Source organism: Schistocerca piceifrons, chromosome 4, assembly GCF_021461385.2.
Source record: "Schistocerca piceifrons isolate TAMUIC-IGC-003096 chromosome 4, iqSchPice1.1, whole genome shotgun sequence".
Taxonomy (NCBI): Eukaryota; Metazoa; Arthropoda; class Insecta; order Orthoptera; family Acrididae; genus Schistocerca; species Schistocerca piceifrons.
In genome coordinates this window covers 381291548-381314766 of record NC_060141.1, presented here as the reverse complement: position 1 = coordinate 381314766, position 23219 = coordinate 381291548, and the positions used below count along the sequence as shown (strand labels likewise).

Genomic DNA, 23219 nt, shown 5'->3' with positions numbered 1-23219 from the left:
ACATAGATGGTGACAGTGACCACCTGAACGGCTGTTTTCAGCTCAGCGATGGTTTTGGAGTTATTGCTGTACACCTTGTCCTTAATATAGTCCCACAAAAAGGAGTGAGATGTGTCCAGATTGGAAGAATATGGCGTCCAATCGAGGCCCACGCCAGTACCGTCTAAGTACCTGAGTGTCAGAATGCGGTCCCTAAAGTGCTCCGCGAGGACTTCGAACACTCTCTTGCTTCGATGGGGTCGAGGTCCGTCTTGCATGAATCATATCTTGTCGCTATCAGAGACACTTTCGATAATGGGGATGAAATCATCTTCCAAAATCTTCAGGTACCGTTTGGTAGCCACTGTGCCCTCAAGGAATATCGCACCGATTATTCCGTGTTTGGACATTGCACACCACACAGTCACCGGTTGAGGGTGAAGAGATTTCTCGATCGCGGAATGTGGATTTTCAGTCCACCAAATGCTCGAATTTTGCTTACTGACGAACCCATCCAAATGAAAGTGGGCTTCCCCGCTAAATCAAATCATACAGCTCGTACTAATTCCCATCATTCCCCGCGGTCAACCGTGCAGTTTGAACGTCCAAACATAAACCGCTCAGAAGTTATGATGATTTTATTTCATACAGTTCAATAATTGTGACCCTGTATATGGAAACATTTCTGTACATCTTTCTTTCATTCACAGCGCCTTGTGGCCAAAATTGAAACTAATTTTTTTCCAGCGTAAATTGGTTCTAAATTCATGCATTAGAATATCTACCAAATTTCATTGCTGTACCATAATTTGCAGCACACACTGGAACTCTGTGAATAGCTGCACTTTAATTATAACCACCCGGTACTCGACCATAGAACAAATCAGTACATAGTTTATAGGAAATTTAGTTTATAGGAAATTTATACACAAAATAATTCTGAGAATTAGTAAAACATGGAAAAAAAATTATGACAGAGTAACAATACGTGCATCGCTTACAGAATGCCGGTTAGTAAATTTATAAACAAAGGAAACTAGACAATTAATAAAATATGGGAAAAAGTTGTGAGAGGGTAACACAAATAGCATGTGTCGATTTCTGAATTTGTAAAGAAAAGAGTGGTATCTTCCTGCCCTGATACGTTACTGTATATGTACATGATAACTCCGCAAGTTTCGACGTCGTGAAGCTGCATATGGAGGCTACGTTAGGTAAACTGCGAGAGTAATTCAGCATTCGGTGGTTCGCTGACTGTTGGAATAAAAGCCTCCTCATCTCCTGTCTGCTAAATATGTCTCATTGGGTTCACTGCAATTGTCCTCCGTACTTCTCGGCTTCAAACTTTTCCTTTTCAACAGTGCAAGTGCGGTCACTGAGATCGCTTTTATTGTGACTACAACAAAGTTCAAAACATTTGGTTAAGGAAAACGAATGGCGCCCTAATTATTTGTCCAGTTGTGTGAAATAACACTTATATCCGGAGATATGGTAAAGTCTACGCCCCATGAGAGGCAGGGAAAGCCCGTAAGTCAATGTTACGATAGCGATGTCTAATCACAATACAGAACACTGCAGCTATTAATGTCTAATACAACTGTACTTTCTTGAGAGTCAATATTGCTTCAAACAATGACTGAGGCACTTTCAACTCCAAAATTGTAGCTGGTTCCTTCGATAACGAGTGACGTGTTGAAGTCACCGCGTTCTGAGACAGCCTGTTTAATGATCATGAACACTTCACACTGAAAATTTCTTAATTTCTGGTAGAAACTCCTGTACAGAAAAGACGGTATGCACCAAAAGGAAATTTACAACTTTGATTTGAAGATTTGTTGTCAATGATTCATTTTTGATCGCTTTGTTGAAAACGAAACCTCATAAATTGATCATACCCTACTGTACAATGCTTAAGGAAATGTTACTTAAATGCAAATAGCTTTTCCATTTAATGTTCACTGAATAAACGATGCAGTTTCATTTGAATGAATCAACATTGTCAACAGCAATCCATGCCGACGTTACTTCCGCCATCATGTGGAAGAAAGGAGAGGGAGGGTTGCGACGATTTCTCTACATCTCCTCCATAGAAAAATAATACACAGAATATTTCTTGCTACTAGGTCGTAAAATCTTAAATGAATCCTGTTGTTGCAGCTATATTGTCACTTGTAATCTACACTTTCTGAATGACGTGTAGAAAAAAAGTGTGACACAAGTGACATAACAGTTTAAGAAGTTATATTTGTAATGGGTCATTCCACCCTATCTTGTCAAAATTTCCATGTGTCAGTAAGTTATTTTTCACATTCTCGTCTATGTCTTCTATTCGGTATTCCCCATCTACTTCCTCCTAATGACGTATTCATTGAACACATTGGCCACTATCATATCCTGTTTCCTCGTTATAGTTTTCTACACACTTCCCTCCTCCTCCTACACTTGCTAGCATCTCTTCATTTCGTAGTATCTTTTTCAACGTCAGTTCCATGTTTCGTTTGTACTACGACGCTTATAGTTGTCCAATTTTATCTTCTCTTAAGTTGCCATTAGTACATATGTTTGATAATGGTACATAGCAAGCCGTTAAAGAGGTCGGCGACCATGATGCAGCGCAGACGAAATATGTGAGTTGAACTTTATTTATTCATATAAATTATTTGTTTCAGTAGAGTGCTATCGTCAGATCAAAGCACAGGTGAAAAATGAATACAGTTTATCCGTATCATATGAAAACTAGTACTTGAACGCACTATGCTGCATATACATGTCTCTGCAGTTATATACACTCATCAGCCAGAACATTATGACCATCGATCTACTATTGACACAAACCCTCCCAGGCGGTAGCAGCGTCACCTGGCGAGGAATGACTGCTGGTCAGACACACGCACAATGCTTGTAGTGCCAGTGGGCGTGCTGTCCGTGTGTAGAACAGGCAAGGTGCAGGATCTATTTGAGTTTGAACGACGGCAGATTAAAGTGGCCCGAAGTTTCGGCACGAGGATTTCGGAAACAGCACAACTCGTCGTGTGTTCGAGGAGTGATGTGGTAAGTGTCTTGAACACTCGATGAAACCAAAGTGAAACCACGTCCAGACGTCGTAGGGTTGGGATAGCCACCCATCATTACAGATGGACGTCGTAGATTGGGCAGACTGGTAAAACAGGACTGTGGCGGAACTAACATCAGACTTTAATGCTGGGCAGAGTACAAGTGTGTATGAAAACACAGTGCACCGAACACTCCTCACGATGGGCCTCCGCAGCCGACGATCCACTCATGTGCCAACGTTAATAGCAAGACATCGGCAGCTACGACTGAGAGGGACACACTACTATTGATGCTGAACGTGGGATTTGGGCGGTCTAATGAATCCCGATACCTTCTTCATCATGCCGATGGTAGGGCGCGAATCCGTTGTCCTCCAGAGAAACAGCTCCTTGACACCTGAGCTGCGGGACGGAGACAAGCTGGCTGCGGCTCCATTGTGCTCACGTGGCCATCCATGGGTCCAGTGGAGCTTTTACAAGGCACCGTGACGGCCAGGGAGTATGGTACACCGGTTACAGAACGTGTACACCTCTTCATGACGATCACTCTACCCGACGGCAGAGGCATTTTTCAGCAACATAAGGCGCCCTGTCACGAGGTCAGGAAAGTGATGGAGTGGTTTTAACAACACAGTGGCTAGTTCCAATTGATGTCCTGGCCGCTCAGCTCGCCAGATCTGAACCTGATCAAACACTTCAGGGATGTGACGGATCGTGACATCTGAGCTCATCGCCCCCCGTCCCCGGAATTTACAGAAATTAGGTGACTTTTGTGTACAGATGTGATGTCCTTCCAGCAACCTAGCAAGGCCTCATTGCTCCGCTACCAAGACGATTCGCCGCGTTTATTCGTGCCATGAGTTGAAATACCAACTACTAGGCAGTTGGTCATAATGGTCTGGCTGCTCAGTGTATATTTTACGTTTAAGTAACATTTGGCCTTATAAATTGCATTGAATTTTTTACCTTACGTTTTAAATGGTTGATGAGGGTCTGCGAAACGTGTAATCTATGCGAATAAATACACTGTAACGCAGACAGTTAATCTGGTATGACTTCTGTATCGTTTTCACTTCCATGCACTGCTATCCTCCAGAAGTATGCTTCACCTTGCTGAATTTCAAAACATTTCGCGTTGACGGGTGACCTTTATTGGAGGCACCGAGCTACGACTGATTATTGTTCTTGCTCCTGTCAATCAGCATAATATTGCATCGTAAATCATAGCGTAATTTCCCTTCTTATACAACTGTGTCTTCCTACTTTTGATGTTTACTGAATGACCAATTTTCTTAACAATAATGTATGTCAGTTGCGTGTTGGTGGTTTTTATATTTAACGCAGTAGGGAGCTCATTCATTCATCACTTATTTCTAAGATCTCTAACTTTTGAGCAGAAAAACGGCGTCGTGTGAGAAAAATGGCATAATTTTTTGCTTTTATAATACATTCTTTCATTCCTTTTTAGCATCTAAAGTTAAACAATTGTGGTCATTGTCTTTCAGTTCCATTTTACTTATGAGAATCGAGTTTGGCTAAATCCTTGATGGAGTTCAGCTGTCATGAACAAAAAATGCTCTTATCCGTTCGTATCACTGAACCAGTTATCTTCTACTAGTTGTTGCGTCTAGTGGTAGTAATATTTCTTGAGTCCGTTACGAATATAGTGCCCTCAAAACCGCAAAAGGGAGTCTGGAGTTCCTTGAATGCCCCCTCAGTTAATTTTTTGTTCAGAAACGGGGTGGAGGAGCGACGGCAAGAGTGGAACGGCGTATATGGGGCCAAGACGCTGCGTCCATTGCACAATGATTGCGCAGGGGTTGGAAAAAAAAAATGAAATCATCGCGAGAAATACGCCCTTTAACATAAATATAGATGCTTGCGCAGCCTTCAGGTGGTGCTGTTGTGTGTTACTATGAATGGCACTTGTGAAATGTTCTCAGTATGTCTCAAGTGTCAGTCGCCATCAAACCAGTGTTCTGCATAGTTGGAAGTGCATTATTCTGGAGCTAATTGAATTCGAACGGGGCAAATTGTTGATGCTAGTACGGTTGGAGCTTCCGTAACCTAGGTAGTCGAAGTTCTGTCTGTTTCAGGAAGCACCGTAATCAAATATTTTTACCACGCACAGGTCAAGCGGGGAAAGATCATGCGTTAAGCCACTAAGCGGACGAAAGTGTGTGCTGAGTAATTACGACAGACGGTCATTGTGACAAAAAGTAAGAGGACGGCAGCTGCAAAAGGCACTGAAGAAGTGAATGTCGCACTCGCGAACCCTGTCAGCACCAAAACAACACGATCGGAGTTCATAAGCAGGGACGTACAGGCAAACTGGAATTCCAAAACTGATCAACAGTGCTGCAAAGGCACATAACAGGAAAATATGGTGCCGAAGCTATGAATCTTCCTATAGAGCCCAGGAAGGAGGTTGTTTGGTCGGACGAGTCTTGTTTCAGACTGTTTCTAACTTCTGGCCGATATTCTGTCTGGCGTACGCTTACCCAAGCGTACGTTGCAGACTTCTTACTACGCATAGCGACACATGGCTGGGGTTCGGTGATGATTTGGACAGCCATATCGTGGTATTCCATGGGCCCCATTGTAACTCTGCAAGATCGCAGTACAGCTAAGGATTACGTGACCATCTACACCGGTCTAGTCGATGCCTTAGTAGAATGTTTGCTTCGCAGTGAGGATGCTGTTTCCCAAGCCGACAGGGCTCCTGTTCACGTAGATTGCATCGTAGAGGATTGGGTTTGTCGGCACGAGGATGACTTACGCATCTCCGTTACGCAACTCCATCATCATTGCAACCACTTGCCACTATTTTCTATGAAGAATGGTATAAGGTTCCATTGAAAACCGTCGAGGACCTATATTTATCCATTCCGGGACTCTCTCCCATTTGCTGGCGTCCGCCTCTAGATTACGTTGCCCTGCACTGCGGGCGCAGTTCAGTACCCTTCTGGCTGTAAGAAGAAATTGAGGAACTCTCATCTGTAACAGGCACAACATTTTCTTCTTCTTTGCTTTCCTTCATATCACCTAACAGCATAAGTATCTTACATTTGCAGTTATCACAATTTAGAATGTCAAAGTGGCGCTCATAATAAGAAATGAATAATCAAGAACACCTTACTTTGTAATTTCCATATGCAATAAGCGTCAAATGTGGAGGTTTTACGTAGCTTAGATAATAAATGGATAACTATAAGAGAGATTCTGACCATCTAGTGCGTCAGTGGCCAGTCAGCTTACTTTAGGAGTATGACAGCAGTGCGGACTTACCCTTGATGCTGAGTCGGCCGTGCGCCTCGATGTGGCCGTGAAGGTTGTCGGCCCTGCACTGGTAGACCCCCGCGTCGCTCTGGGACAGGTTGTGGACGTACAGGCTGCCGAACGGTGACACCCTGGCAACACACACAAATCCAGCGTCACCATAGCACCCCACTGTTCATTCAGCTAGCTCTTGCCGTCTGTATTCATTCTTGGCACATGAATTTAAATGTCTGGCAGTGACGGCCGTTAAGAAACTGTTGTCAGCTTTACAGCGTCAGTATAGGACTAATACTAATTCTTAGAAGAAATTCACTACATTACGAGAACTAGATTTTATCCATGAAAAGTGGTATTTTCGAGCAAATGTTCATTCTTAAACTTCCGTCTATTAATAACATGATGTACATGTTATCAACAAAAACCCTGTGGTTCATTTGTTCACTTAGTGCATCTACGCTAACAGAACAACACAAAATAAGGTACCAGCGCCGAAATGCATTCTCGTCTTGGGCACCGGGCGAGTCCATCCTGTAACACCAAAGGGGCGGCCGCCTCAGCTGCCTTCTCCCGGCTGGCCTGCACGCTTCGAGCATTCTCGCTGCTACGGTCTCTCTTCACTATACAACATGGCACCACCATCTTTGCGCACCGTAGGTGCTGTCTTCAGAACTTCATAGAATGAATTCCAGTCGACATTGTCAAGAGCTTTCTCTAAATCTAGAAATACTGTAAACAAAGGTTCGCTTCTCTTTAGCCAATCTTCTAAGATATGCTGGGTTCGTATTGTCTCACGTATTCCTACAGTTCTCTGAAACACAAACTGGTCTTCCCTGAGGTCGGCTTCTACCAGTCTTTCCATTCTTCTTTAAAAAGTGCATATCAGTATTTCGCAACCCACAGGCTCATTAAAAGCTCAAAAATCTGTTAATACCGTACAAAGTATGCAAGCTGTTTAGAAACTCGATCCCCAAACCTGATGAATATTTCGTTAAACTATCAGGCGTCAAAATTGCATACAATGCGTGTACGGAGTATCCAGGAGGTCATCTATTAAAAAAAAAATGGTACAAATGGCTCTGAGCATTATGGAACTTAACGTCTGAGGTCGTCAGTCCCCTAGAACTTAGAACTACTTAAACCTAACTAACATAAGGACATCATACACATCCATGCCCGAGGCAGGATTCGAACCTGTGACGTAGCGGTCGCGTGGTTCCAGACTGTAGCGCCTAGAACCGCTCGGCCACAATGGCCGGCTCATTTATTCATTCAGAATAAAGCAATGTTAAATGTTTTTTGTTATAATCAGTGTGACATGAAGTGTTCAAAATAAGCACCATAAACTTCAGCACAGTGACTGTTCCGACGTAGGGTGGTGGCTCGTGTTCGATGGGAAACGTGTGGCATGTTCTGTATGCTTGTGGCCACTGAAAAAATTCTTGAAACTAATTCCTTCTATGAGTTACAGTGGTAGAATACACTTAGATTTTCATGTAGCCTCAGAGAAAGATATGTAATGGGGTGAAGTCCGTGGGTCTTCCAGGCTGACGTACATGTCCACCCCAGCCGGGACATCGATTGTCGAAAGCATGGTTAATTGCTGAACGCAGTGTTTCTGTATGGTTCGCCGGGACACCATCACGCTGGAACCACATCCTCTCTCTGATACGTAAATGAATCTCCTCCAATCACGTCAGCAGATGATCTTGTAGGAACTTCTCTACACTGACCCAACCATGTAGTCGCCCATGATTCTATACAATAAGTTTACTGTTAATTATTTCTGATGTTCAAATGTGTCTGATTCCTAAGGGGCCAAACTGCTGAGGTCATCGGTCGCTAGGCTTACACACAAATTAAACTAACTTAAAGTAACATATGCTAAGAACAATACACACACACACACACACACACACACACATTCATACCCGAGGGAGGATTCGAACCTCCGGCGGGAGGGGCCGTACAATAAGTGACATGCACGCCTCTAACCACGCGGCCACTCCGCGCAGCTCTTATGTCCTCATACAACTGGCGTAAGTGGGTTTCCATCCGCCTGTACATGTGACCTATGCAAATTGCACAAGTCTTCCCCAGTAATGCGAGTCTCATGCGTAAACAGACCAAAGTCAGGAAGCTGATGGTCTTCGTCAGCCTGTCAGCGTTCAATTTCAAGCCTAGGTAGTTAACAATGCGGCCCTATGGCCTGTACTACGTTAAGACCTGAAGGATGAAGCAGCTGTTGACACAAAATATTACATTCCAAACTGTAATGAACAAATAAGTCAGTGGCAATTTTCTCCTGTGTTTGCCTCGGCATATTCTCGTAACGTAACGAAGAACACGGCTTCGTCAGCGATAGGCATTGTCGGCCCGTACATGGTTTTCCAAGTTGGAAACTATCATAATATTAATAATAAGAAGGAAAAAAATTCTACGCATTTCAAGAATGTGTAAATCAGTCACTGCAGTTAAAACAGTAGCACCAGGTAACAGAGCAGACTAATTGTAGGGACATTCAATAATTATAGAGACAAATGATGTAGAAATGAAACGGTTTGTACGAGTAGTTTTGTACTTTCAGGACTTTATTTTGGCGTCTCGAGGATGAGCTGAGAACAGCCTACACATAAAAATATCTTGTTTTTTATCCTCAGTCTTGCATTAACGATTACAAGCATCCGTATGAAGTTTCCACATTAGCTGAACAACGTTCAGTGACCCGGATTTTATTTCCGAAGGTGGAAAGCGGCTTAAATCTATTGTCGAATGATTTTACAGTGTGGTGAAGATTGCATGAAGCGCAGAAATTTTTATAAGTCGATAGTTCAGACGATGCCCAAGACATCGTCTTCTGTGATTGTAAGATCAGCATACAATACACAATGCCTACTACCCAGATATTCAATGACAGAAAAACGCCCGGGATCTAAAACAAAAGGCGTGTTACTGCTACAAGCTAATGCTCGCCCTGAACCCCACCTGACCCAGAAAACCATTGAAAAAATGGATTGGACTCTTCTACCTCATCCTCCCTAAAGCCCAGATTTGGCTCTCGCCTGTATTCCTTTCTTTGGTCCTCTGAAAGCGACAGAGCGTGGAAGAAAAGTTCACCAACAAAGAAGGGGTCAATGAATTTGTGGGATAGTGGCTCAAACAACAAGACAAAGGTATAACTATAAAAAGGTCACTATTCGTTCGTGATATTGATAGGGATTATTCTGTGAAGCAGTAAGAGTCTCATTTTCTAAAAATACGCAGTTTTTTCCAAAATCAGTTTGTCTCTTTAATTATTGAATGCCTCTTATATTTCGTTGACTACAGATTGCGGATAAGTAATACAACTATCGTCGCTACCGTAAATTGGTTCTCTATTCTCGCAGCTGCTTAATTCACGACTTACAATAAGATGCCACATTCTATGCTTTCGCTCAGTTAATTGAGCAATTGAATTGTTACTTTATTACAGGTACTATAATCGTATTCCTAAAGGTAAAAATACCCTCTGCGTTATCGCGGGGTGGCCCACTGGTTCCACGAAGATGTATTTGTTGAAATTAGGTTACGTAGCGAGAGTGATGTGTATTGTGATAGAACGGAGTGTCTCTTCTACCTGAAGAGATAGAGAAGAAACTGACACATTATTTTCACATGGTTACGGATCGTTTTCTGTGCGAAACGTTTTAAACCATCATACAGTGCAGACGAAAGCTTCACATCCTGCACAACAGTAACAGATCTCTTTCCGAAGGCCTTTTTTGAAGAATGCAGCAAATCCCTGTGTTAGTCTTTTCTTTGTTGCCCAGGAAAAAAAAAATGGAATATGTCTTGCTGCAAGTGGAATCGATTTTCGTGTTCCAGGTCGGCGTCCAGTTGATGACCCTTGTGAAGAAGATACGCCAACTAGTCCCTGAGATTAATCACAAATTACAATCTGCTGCTTTCGCCACCATGTATTTCGTACAGAAAGTACGTATTGAAGTACGCAACTACCAATCCTGATAATATTTCTTCGTGTGCTCCTGATCATTAGGTAGCTTTGCAACTGGTAATCGCTCGTATTCACGCTTCCCATAATTTTGTTGTAATTCATGGGAACCCGGAGCTTGAATTTACTTCTGGAAACGTATCGCCACGGAACGTGTGGGCCATCACGATAGCTGTCTCGTCCTTCCAATTCGTCAGCGTCTGTCTGCTTCTTTACTTCTTTATGTTTTCGGCATTCCCAGATTTTTCATGAAATTAGAGAACTTGAACCTGTTTTGCCATGAAGTGCTGGCAACCGTCGATGTTACTACCCGTTAGTTTGTCAAACAAGTCTGCACAAGGGTGCCAGTTGTCGAAAGAAGAAATATTGGGCTTTAACGTCTCGTTGACATCGAGTACAATTTCGAATTGTTTCAAGGATGGAGACGAAGTCGGTAGGGGCCTTTCAAAGGAAACATCCCCGGCATTGGCCTGGGATGATCTAGGAAATGGCAGAAACCTAAATCTGGATGGACGGACGAGAATCTGAACCGTGCTCCTCCTGAATGTGAGTTCACTGTGATAAGAGCTGAGCCACTTTACTCGGTACCAGTTGTCGAGCTGTATACGGAACGATTTTCGAGCGAATCGCAAACAACACCAAAAGAATTTCAGCAGCTGTTTTCCCTTCAAGATAATGACTGTCATACTTTGTGTCCTTACCAATATGTCAATGAAAAACATTGTAATTGGCCGACAGTACATGATCTTGACTGACGGAAGGTACCCTCTAGTGGAGGAAGTATTAACTACTATCATTATAACGTTCTACATTAATATTACGCTCCGCAAGCCACTTGACGGTTCATGGCGGAAGGTACTTCTGGTACCACTAACTGCCCCCCCCCCCCCCCTCCCACTCCACGCCTTCCATCTTTCACTCGCGAATAGCACGTGGGATGAATGATCGTCAGTAAGCCTCCGTATTAGCTCCAATTTCTCGAATTTTCTCATCGTGGTCATTGCGCGAGATTTATGTAGGAGAAGATAATATGTCTTCCGACTCTTCCCGGAAACAGTTCTCTCAAAATTTCAGCAATAAACCTCTACGTTATGCATAACGCCTCTCTTGTGGCAGCTGCCACTGGAGTTTGATGACCACCTCTTTAACGCTCTCACTTCGACTGAACAATCCCATAACGAAGACTTCCGCTCTTCGTTGGATCTTCTCTATTTCTACTATTACTCTGCTGGTGAAGATCTCATATTGATTAACAGTACTCAAGAACGTATATTCCCATAAGATTCTTCCTGTGGATCTCAGTCTGTCATCAGCTTTTTCTACTACTTATTTTATGTGGCCATTCCGCTTAACAACCTTTTGGATAGTTACTCCTAGGTATTCTACAGCAGAAACTGTTTCCAGCAGTTTGTCATCGTTAACGCAGTTGCACAGTAGTGGATTCTTTTCCTATGTATGTGCAATGTGATATATGTTACATTAGCTACAAGCCACAGAATGCTGCTGACGGATTTATGCGACGACGCCACTTAGAACGAGGAGGCCATGGAGAGACGCATTCGTCGTGCTTAATTCAAGGGTTAAGCTCTACAGCGGTGTAAGCTGTTTACTGCTGAATATAAACGTCAGGATACCAGTACTCCACGTAAGTCTAAAGTACTTCAGTGTTATGATGAGTGTAGACAATACTGTTTATTTATCTCTTTCCCCCAGCTCTCATCCTAAACCAACTCATCCATAGCCCACACCTTCTTCTCTAGCTGGAGTCAAATCCAGTTCTGGCACCCAATATCCGAGCCACTAATCACAAATCCGGTTTCCTGCTGCGCCACTACTTCTATATTAGATCTTCCGTTAACGTTCATGCCTTGCCCTCCCTCCCCGCAGGAGATTCAACCCTCACATGGCTGATTCTTAGCCGCTAACTGCGATTCCACAGGACGCCATAGCCATTCTCGTCATTTCGCCTCCGTCATGATCATTTTTATGCATCCATCACTGGTATCACTATTATACCATAGCATGATTCACAGTATCATCATTTATTATATTTTAAATGTAGCATAAAATCTGTAGAGGCTAAAATAGACAAATATTGTCAGTATCACCGTGTTTTTCCTTAAAAAATGATTTATCGTTACCTTTTTTAGGTACATGTCTAAAATATTATCCACCAATGCATTAAAAATTGTTTATTGTCCCTTTTTCTTATATATTTTAAAACATCTTTTCAATTTGTGTAACCTTTGGCTGAAAAGCGATTTTACCTGCTTCCAGCCGGCCCATTTATAGGGACTTGAAGTAACAATGAAGAAAAAATTATCTCCTTCGTCAAGAGCGTACTGACGTCGGGGAAGGTGTCATTAATTGGCCAGAGCGGAAAAATGGCGATTGCATGTTTCTTGTGCTGGACAGTGTTTCTGCCTGCGAAGAAGTAGTGAAACCAGTTCGGATATGTGCCATCAGTGTGTCAGTGAGTTTGATAGTGGTGGCTTGTTCCGTTATTTTTTCTGTCGTCTGATGTAAAGTAATTCATTTATATGTTTGTTACCTCGCTCATACGCTGTGTAGTACATTTTTACAACATCAATGTTTATATAACATCTTGTTTTCTTTCATTTCATGGTTTCATTTGTGTATCACTAATGCCGAAAGTCTTCCGGTCGCAAAAAGAGACCATGAACTAGGCGACTACATTATTGCTCTGTTTACCCAATGGAAAGTGTTACTTACAATTGCCACACGTAGAACTACAGATTGATTTCTAAATCATTTGTATACAAAGTCATCATTACCCATTCCTTCTCCACCTGACTATTTTGAATTAATAAATTTAGTATATTTAAAACCATCTCCGTTCTGCTACGTTTCGCGTAGCACAGAAAACCGACTGAAAAAGTTCTGCCGAAGTGGGTTGGTATTGTTTTAGATAGTAGGTTATCAACGCGCCTTGAAAATATGATAAATCACAACAGGCGCGAGATCCCCTTACTAAGGAAAATGTGGTTGTGGCAGAAAATATGTCTTTTTCTACAGCTGTAAACGAAATTTTGGAAATATGAGGTAAGTTCCTATGCGACTAAACCGCTGAGTTCATCGGTCCCTAGGCTTACACACTACTTAATCTAACTTAAACTAACTTAAGCTAAAGACAACACACACACACCCATGTCTGAGGGAGGACTCGAACCTCCGACGGGGGGGAGCCGCGCGATGCATGGAAACTGGCCTTGGACCGCGTGGCTACTGAAACTGGCTTCTCCAAGGTTCCCTATCTCAAACGGTTCAGTGGAGCATCCTCTACGTCCTGTTACATTTCTGCACACTCTTACGCAAACACCATATACATGTATTGTCCCATAAACTCATGTGATCGCTCTAAGCTTGTGGTTATAGCTTGATTCCAGTGCCTACCAATTTTAATTGTATATTACAGCACTGAGGATGGTCACTAAGTGACTGAAAATCGATTTTGCTGACAATAAAACAACAAAAGCCGGCCAATTCTATGATAGAAGCTTGACACAAATTTTTAATCAGTGTATAAGGACCTGTCAAATGAAAACGTGACATACGGGAGCAAAGTAAGAAAACGTATGTTAATTCAAAAGTAATAGCCATAATTGTTAATACCGTTATCTCCGTTTGAGACAAGACAATCAATGTCTACATGGAAAATTGTTTCCGGTTGTCTACGGAACGATGATTCTACACAGGCATGCAGCTCTTCATCTGACGTAAATCGACAGCCAAGAATGTCTTTCTTCATGGCTCCAAAAATATGATAATCACATGACGAGAAGTCGGGACTGCATGAAGCGTATGTAATAGGTTCCTAGCTAAATTCCTGCAGCAAATTCGAAACGATCTGCCAACAAACTTTCCGCCTACGTTCTTTCATGGTTGTTTCCACCACGCTGCAAAAGTTTCTCAGGGAAGCCATTACATATCCTCCCTACTTCTCCCCAAGCGATTTCCATATTTTTGGATCCGTGAAGACAGACATTCGTGGCGGCCTGGAACAGACATGGTTCCGTACGCAACCGCAAACATTTTCCAAAGAATTCGTTGACAGTCTTGCCTCATAGGGGGATAAATGCATTAACACTCATAACAATTCCTGTTCAATTAACGAACAGTTTACTTGCTTTTTTCTGTTGGTTTCCATTTTGTTAACTGCGTCTTACACTTTAAGGTTCCGTACCAAATATTTTTAAGTGAAAAGAAAGTAATATACAAGAATTAGTGCATTTTTCTGAAGGCTTACAAGTGCCCACTTCTCCCTGCTTAAGAGCACAGTCTAGTCACTGTCTCGTATACATTATTAGTATAGAGATGATGCAGTATTTTGTTTCGTTCTATCAACTGCTAACTTTTGTAGGACATTCACTGTAAATCCATAAAACCACTTCTCCATTTCAAAAGGATAACGTAGGATTTCCTGTTGTTGGTCTCCATTGACTACAACACCTGCTGCATCTCTGTTTCTTCCTGGAACTTAATTTTTCAGCGCGTTGCATGGAACATTCACAGTAAACTTGTCTACCGCTTTGTCTATCATTACTGTCTTCCAGCTTATTTACAACTAACATTCCTAGAAGTTTACTGTGCTCTTTATGCCGGCCGGAATGGCCGTGCGGTTCTAGGCGTTACAGTCTGGAACCGAGCGACCACTACGGTCGCAGGTTCGAATCCTGCCTCAGGCATGGATGTGTGTGATATCCTTAGGTTAGTTAGGTTTAATTAGTTCTAAGTTCTAGGCGACTGATGGCCTCAGAAGTTAAGTCTCATAGTGCTCAGAGCCACTTTTTTGTGCTCTTCATTTACACGTACAATCTTTATTTCCTGCAAGAAAACAAGTAGGGCGAGCCTGATTACCAGGAAGCCACGATGTAGGTTTTGTTTTCTTTACTTGTCCATCAGTCGGATCTATTGTATCGTGTTTACTTTATCCTATGACGGAAGGGCTATGAATCAACGACATCCCCATTCATTACTCACTGAGGTTCACAGACGTACAGTACAGTACTATGGAACAGTGCCCGTACAGTATTTTCAGGTCGCTGGACTGGAAGAGGAGGTCCTATTCCATGGCCTGCGAAGTCACCTGACCTGCATCCACTTGACTATTCCCTATGGGGATATCTACAATCATACGCGTATGAAACCCCTGTGGATACGGGGATGGAATTAGCTACAAGAATTGCAGCTGCCTGTGATGTGATTCGAAACACACCATGTATATTTATCACTATGCTTCAGAATCTTGTTCGCCAATTCATGCTTACACTAAGGTCCATGGCAGTTAGTTTCAGTGCCCGCATCTCGTGGTCGTGCGGTAGCGTTCTCGCTTCCCACGCCCGGGTTCCTGGGTTCGATTCCCGGCGGGGTCAGGGATTTTCTCTGCCTCGTGATGGCTGGGTGTTGTGTTCTAAGTTCTAGGGGACTGATGACCATAGCTGTTAAGTCCCATAGTGCTCAGAGCCATTTAGTTAGTTTCAGCATATTTTGTAAGATACAGTACAAATGATACGTTCATTGTGTCACTGATGGTATTTGCAGTTAAGTAATTTAAATAAAAAAGTACACAGTGATGTGTACTAATTTGGCTTCTCCGACCCCACGATCCCTACCTCATATTGTTCAGTGGAGCGTCCTCTACCCCCCGTTAAATTTTTGCACGCTCTTAACGCAAACAACCTGTTATTGATGTTTTGTTCTTGTGGTCTTCTTCAGCCCTGAGACTGGTTTGATGCAGCTCTCCATGCTAATCTATCCTGTGCAAGCTTCTTCATCTCCCAGTACGTACTGCACCCTACATCCTTCTGAATCTGATTAGTGTATTCAACTCTTGGTCTCCCTCTACGATTTTTACCCTCCACGCTGTCCTCCAATACTAAATTTGTGATACTTTGATGTCTCAGAACATGCCCTACCAACCGATCCCTTCTTCTAGTCAAGTTGTGCCACAAATTCCTCTTCTCCCCAATCCAATTCAATACCTCCTCATTAGTTGTGTGATCTACCCATCTAATCTTCAGCATTCTTCTGTAGCACCACATTTCGAAAGCTTCTATTCGCTTCTTGTCCGAAGTATTTATCGTCCATGTTTCACTTCCATACATGGCTACACTCCATACAAATACTCTCAGAAACGACTTCCTGACACTTAAATCCATGCCCAATGTTAACAAATTTCTATTCTTCAGAAACGCTTTCCTTGTCACTGGCAGTCTACATTTTATATCCTCTCTACTTCAACCATTATCAGTTATTTTGCTACCGAAATAGCAAAACTCCTTTACTACTTTAAGTGTCTCGTTCCCTAATCTAATTCCCTCAGCAACATCCGAGTTAACTCGACTACATTCCATTATCCTCGTTTTGCTTTTGTTGATGTTCATATTATATCCTCCTTTCAAGACACTGTCCATTCCGTTCAACTGCTCTTCCAAGTCCTACGCTGTCTCTGACAGAATTACAATGTCATCGACGAACCATAAAGTTTTCATTTCTTCTCCATGAATTTTAATACCTACTCTGAATTTTTCTTTTGTTTCCTTTATTGCTTGCTCAATATACAGATTGAACAACATCGGGGAGAGGTTACAACCCTGTCTTACTCCCTTCCCAACCACTGCTTCCCTTTCATGTCCCTCGAATCTTATAACTGCCATCTGGTTTCTGTACAAATTGTAAATAGCCCTTCGCTCCCTGTATTTTTCCCCTGCCACCTTTAGAATTTGAAAGAGAGTATTCCAGTCAACATTGTCAAAAGCTTTCTCTAAGCCTACAAATGCTAGAAATGTAGGTTTGCCTTATCTTAATCTAGCTTGTAAGATAAGTCGTAGGATTAGTATTGCCTCACGTGTTCCAATATTTCTACGGAATCCAAACTGATCTTCCCCGAGGTCGGTTTCTACCAGTTTTTCCATTGGTCTGTAAAGAATTCGCATTATTATTTGGCAGCCGTGACTTATTAAACTGATAGCTCGGTAATTTTCGCATCTGTCAACATCTGCTTTCTTTGGGATTGGAATTATTACATTCTTCTTGAAGTCTCAGGGTATTTCGCCTGTCTCATACATTTTGCTCACCAGATGGTAGAGTTTTGTCAGGACTGGCTCTCCCAAGGCCGTCAGTAGCTCTAATGGAATGTTGTCTACTCCCAGGGCCTTGCTTCGACAGGTCTTTCAGTGCTCTATCAAACTCTTCACGCAGTATCGTATCTCCCATTTCATCTTCATCTACATCCTCTTCCATTTCCATAATATTGCCCTCAAGTAACTCGCCTTTGTATAGACCCTCTATATACTACTTCCACCTTTCTGCTTTCCCCTCTTTGCTTAGAACTGGGTTTCCATCTGAGCTCTTGATATTCACACAAGTGGCTCACTTTTGTCATAAGTTCTCTTTAATTTTCCTGTAGGCAGTATCTATCTTATCCCTAGTGAAATAAGCCTCAGCATCCTTACATTTGTCCTCTAGACATCCGTGCTTAGCAGTTTTGTACTTCCTGTCGATCTCATTTTTGAGACTTTTGTATTCCCTTTTGCCTGTTTCATTTAATGCAATTTTATATTTTCTCCCTTCATCAATTAAATTCAATATTTCTTCTGTCACCAATTTCTACTAGCCCTCGTCTTTTTACCTACTTGATCCTCTGCTGCCTTCACTACTTCATCCCTCAAAGCTACCCATTCTTCTTCTTCTACTGTATTTCTTTCCCCCATTCTTATCAATTGTTCCCTTATTCTCTCCCTGAAACACCCCGTATGTTGCCCTACTTATTTGTCCAAACGTAGTTTCCCTTGACGATAACGCAGAGAGAACGCCCACCTGTACTTTGGCAGTTGCGGGATGGGCCGCCCGTCGCGCGTCCAGCTGATGACGGGCCGCGGCCGGCCCTGCGCGCGGCAGGGCAGCTCCAGGGTTCCGCCCGTGGCCGCCTCCATGTCGTAAGGCGCCACCAGCAGCCGCGGCGCCTCGCCGGAGCCGGAAGCGGTTGTGGGGCCCGCCAGCTGCGGGGGCGTCGTGGGCGCCGGTGCCGACAGGTAGGTGTAGGGCGTCACCGTGAGCCGCGCAGCCGACTCCGAGCTGCCCGCCTCGTTCTGTGCGCGGCACACGTACACGCCGGAGTCGCTCTCCTTGGCGTGCTCCACGCGCAGCACCTGACCTGTGGGCGGGTCAAGTTCTCCTCAGTTACAGCCCACCCCACCCCAACCACTGCCCACAGCCCGCGGAAGATATCACTTGCAATCATCCGCAATTTAACGTGTTACCCATGCCTACGATTTTAATTTTGATATGAAAATGTTGTATACAATAAATATATAAATGTACTTTGTGCAAAAAATCTGATATCATCTAAAATAACGGATTACATCTTGAATATTACATGGAGCTCCAATAGGTGTATAAAGAAACAGGCGCGTACTTGGATGCAATGTTGTGTCAAAATTTCAAATGAAGCAGTGAATAACTTTCATAGATTTAAGAAGTTGGACAAACGAACTTGAGACTTCTATGAGCAACGTATCCCGTTACACTAACTCACCAGCTTATGTTTAGAATACCACTACAGAATCTGAATTTGCAGTAGTAGGAGAGAGGGGGGGAGTAGGTGATGAACGGAGGAGTGTGAGTAAATGGACATAGGAGCCCCCCCGGTTGGCCGTGCGGTCTAACGCACGGCTTTCCGTGCGGGAAGGAGCGTCTGGTCCCCGGCACGAATTCGCCCGGCGGACTTGTGTCGAGGTCCCGTGAGCCGGCCAGTCTGTGGATGCTTTTTAGGCGGTTTTCCATCTGCCACGGCGAATGCGGGCTGGTTCCCCTTATTCCGCCTCAGTTACAATATGTCGGCGATTGCTGCGCAAACAAGTTCTCCACGTACACGTACACCACCATTACTCTACCACGCTGACATAGGGGTTACACTCGTCTGGTGTGATACGTTCGCTGCGGGGGTCCACCGGGGACCAAACCGCACAATAACCGTGGGTCCGGTGTGGGGCGGCGGAGGGTTGAAGTGGACTGCGGTAGTCGTCGTGGGGTTGTGGACCACTGCGGCTGCGGCGGGGACGGAGCCTCTCCATCGTTTCTAGGCCCCCGGTTCACGTACAATACATACAGTACAAACGGACATAGGAAGCGGAAAGGAAGAGATGGAAGGGAGAAGGGGTTAGGAGGAGATGGAGGGGTAGAGGAAAAGATGGACATTGAAAGAGGGAAGAAGCGATGGAGAGGGGCAGAGAGAGAGGCAGCAGGGCGAGATGAAAAATTGGGAGTTGGAGGGGGGGGAGGGGGGAAGGAGAAGATGGATTGACAGAAGAGGGAGGAGGCGTTAGCCAGAGCGACGACGAAGGAGGAGGTGATAGACAAAGAGAGGCGGAAGAGGAGATGGATACAGGCAGGGGGGAGAAGGAAATTAGGACATATATGCAATTACCATACACACAGTAGTAGAAACGTGTCCTTTCTCTTTTCCATTTAATCAGACGGCGCCACAGAAAAGCGTGACCGGGAACACCTAGTCTTATAACATATACGTACGTCGGTAATGCAGAAAGGGGGATCATTGTTACCAAAAATCGGGGAAAGTACGTCAGCGATCTACTTCAGTATTTTTCCACGTTACCCGAATAAATCTTTGGATGGACATAGGCTCTATCTTCTTAATATACGAGGGTTTAATGAAAAATAATGCCTCCACCATCGTTAATTGGGTTTGGATGGGAATATTTTAATAAATAAAACGCAGAAATAATCCTTAGAATGTGATCTTCAGTTACTAGCGCACATTTTTCCACATAATCGGCATCCTATTGGATACATTTCTGGCAACGATGAACACGTTTTCTGTAGCCGTCACGGAAGAAGTCGACACTCTGTTTCCGCAACCACAGTCTCACATTTCTCTCAACGTCTTCATCAGAAGCAAAATGATGTACCCGCAGATCGTCTTTCATTATCGGAAATCTGGACTGCATGGAGGGTGCAGTACGGTGGTGAGATTCAGTCTCTGAAGTTCTGCTGTAGTGGCACATGAAGTATGTGGTTTGGTATTGTCATGCTGCAGCAAAACATTTCCGTTTTCCTTTCTGATTCTTGATAGCCGTCGTTTCAGAGTTCGCAGCGTTGTGATAAAACACTGCATTTATTGTGCTTCCCAGAACACAGTGTGCACGATTTTTCCAGCTGAGGGCTGCTTCTTGAATTTCTTTTTCTGGGGCGAGTCTTTGTGTCGATATTCCATAGACCGACGTTTCATCTCCCGGAAGTAATGGTGTACCCACGTTTCGTCTCCTGTCACAACTGAATGGAGAAAGCCGTCATCTTCATTCTCGTAACGCGAGAGTAGTTCCTACAAAATTTCTAGTCTGTGCGCTTTCGTTTAAGGAATTGGCATCCGGGGTACCCATCGTGCACAGATCTTCCGATGGACAAGAACATATGCAGGAATCCTGCATGGCCGTTCTAGGCAGGTCATAGTGGAAGTGGTTTGCCGTTGCCTTACTCCGACTTGTCACGCAAAATCGAGCGTGTACCTGTGTAGTGTGAACGAGTGTAATGAGTACTTGTACAGCGCGCTGTTGAGTTTGTGTTGTCATGGATGCAGTGAAGGGAGAGGTTGAAACCGTTTCCGGCAGATACCCTGCTCCTCTGCAAGAGCACCAAGGAGAACACCGAGCTCAACCTCCCCATCCGACAGACGGATCACCATATACAGCGCCACATGCCCTCTCTTCTCGAGACAGGCGGAGAGATTTGTAATTTAATCCACCATATTGCCCCAAAGGCAGAGAAAATTTTCCACCAGCAAAGACTCCAACTGTCTTACCTCTGAGTCGAGTGCCACCCCACACGTGTGCTTTAGCGATCCCGGCTACGGTGACGGGTAAGCAGAATAATGTACATGCTGTATTGGATTTTAATTTGTGAGTGGAGTTGCCAGGCAAAGAAAAGCATTGGCGTGCAAAAGTTGGCCTAATCGGAGATATTTTGTGTCCGGCACTATAAACTTCTTGAATGCTTGTAGACTTCAAGAAATATTGCTTTCATTAATACTCATCCGTATGAGACGGCATTAGCTTTAAGCAATTTCTTATCCACTTTCCCTCCATCAGGCAAGAAAAGTTGATAACTGGAAATTTTGTTGATCCTCAGTTTCACAAGTTGATGACGCAGTACGAATTTGAGAGCACAACGAATGTTAGAGGAAAAGACGCATTGGCTGCCTTCAGCTCTGATACTGGAACTTCCTAGGAAGAGAAAAACTTCCATATAACAACACTGTCAAAACCGTGTTGGAAGACTGCAACAAGAGTTGCAACACCAGTGTTAAGGTTCACACTCCACACACTCACTCTGACTGCTTCTCTGAAAATCGGGGATTATAGTGATGTGTATGGAGAACGCATCCACTAGGGCATTAAAGAGGATGAAGAGAGGGTATCAGAGAAGATGGAATTGAAATATTATATTCGACTATTGTTGGAAGTTGAAACGGGACAGTATGGTTGAAAGTTATACCACGAAACTGAAAAGAACGAAGTTTGAAAATTCATTGTGGCAGAGACTCAGAACGTTGATAAGAGACCTTTAGAGAGCATTGTAGTTCATGCCTAAAAATAAAACAATAATTATAAAAACACAGACATTGATTAAAATTTTACGATGGGCGTTCAAGAACAATGCAACACATTTTTTCTCGTCCAGTTTCGGTTGAAAACATGAGGAAATTGCTGTCGCACATCGTGGAATACTCCCCCTTCAGCCCCTATAGTTACACTAAGTTCCGAAGGTGGCGGCACTGTACCAGTAACCTTCAAAATGGCGTCTGTAACGGAGGTGTATTCCAAGCAGGAATCCGTAATTGAGCTTCTTTTGGGGGAAAACCAGAGCATCGAAGATGTTCATAGGCGCTTGCAGAATGTTTACGTAGATCTGGCAGTGAACAAAATCACGTTGAGTCGTTGGGCGAAGTGTCTGATATAATCGTAATAAGGCCCCGCACACCTGTCCGGTCTCCCGCGCGCCGGCTAGCCCCACACAGGTATGACTCCTGCAATGTTGGAACGTGCGTAAACTCTCAATTGAGGTGATCGACGGATCCCAACCAAACACATCGCTGCAGAACTTGGCGTCTCTGTTGCTGGTGCTGACACACTCGTCCACCAGGTACGTGCCCGCCGGATTCCTCGCTGCCTAACAAAAGACCAACCGTCTGTGTGGAACTGCTTGAGCGTTACGAAGTTGATCGTGACAATTTTTTGTCGAACGTCGTCACAGGCAATGAAACATGGATTCATCACTTTGAAATGAAAAAAGAAGTCCATGGAGCAGCGCCACGCCACAACTCCCTCGAAGAAAAAGTTCAGTGCCACATTGTAAGTAGGCTGTTTAGGTTTTTTCTTGGTAACGCCACGTAGCGCTTTATATGAGAATCACTGGCTGTGCTGTGTGCAGTCTGTAGTTGGTTGGCGTTGTTGGAACATTCTTCGCTATTGTAGTGTAGGGCAGTTGGATGTGAACAGCGCGTAGCGTTGCGCAGTTGGGGGTGAGCCGCCAGCAGTGGTGGATGTGAGGAGGGAGATGGCGGAATTTTGAGAGCGGACGATCGGGACATGTGTCCATCAGAAAGAGTAAATTTGTAACATTGGATATCATGGACTGATACATATATTATGACTTTTGAACACTATTAAGGTAAATACATTGTTTGTTCTCTATCAAAATCTTTCATTTGCTAACTATGCCTATCAGTAGTTAGTGCCTTCAGTAGTTTGAATATTTTATTTAGCTGACAGTAGTGGCGCTCGCTGTATTGCAGTAGTTCGAGTAACGAAGATTCTTGTGAGGTAAGAGATTTGTGAAACGTATAGGTTAATGTTAATCAGGGCCACTCTCTTGTAGAGATT

General features: G+C 43.7%; 1 protein-coding gene across 1 annotated transcript in view; it reads right to left on the bottom strand.

Moving 5' to 3' along the window:
• LOC124794669 (peroxidasin) overlaps positions 1 to 23219 on the bottom strand; it is a 197827-nt gene that overhangs the window by 81640 nt on the left and 92968 nt on the right. The window contains exons 9-10 of the mRNA XM_047258204.1: positions 18139 to 18475; positions 6321 to 6442 (exon numbers count right to left, since the gene is read on the bottom strand). Coding sequence (XP_047114160.1) covers positions 6321 to 6442; positions 18139 to 18475 — 459 coding nt within the window. The remainder of the gene's footprint in view (positions 1 to 6320; positions 6443 to 18138; positions 18476 to 23219) is intronic.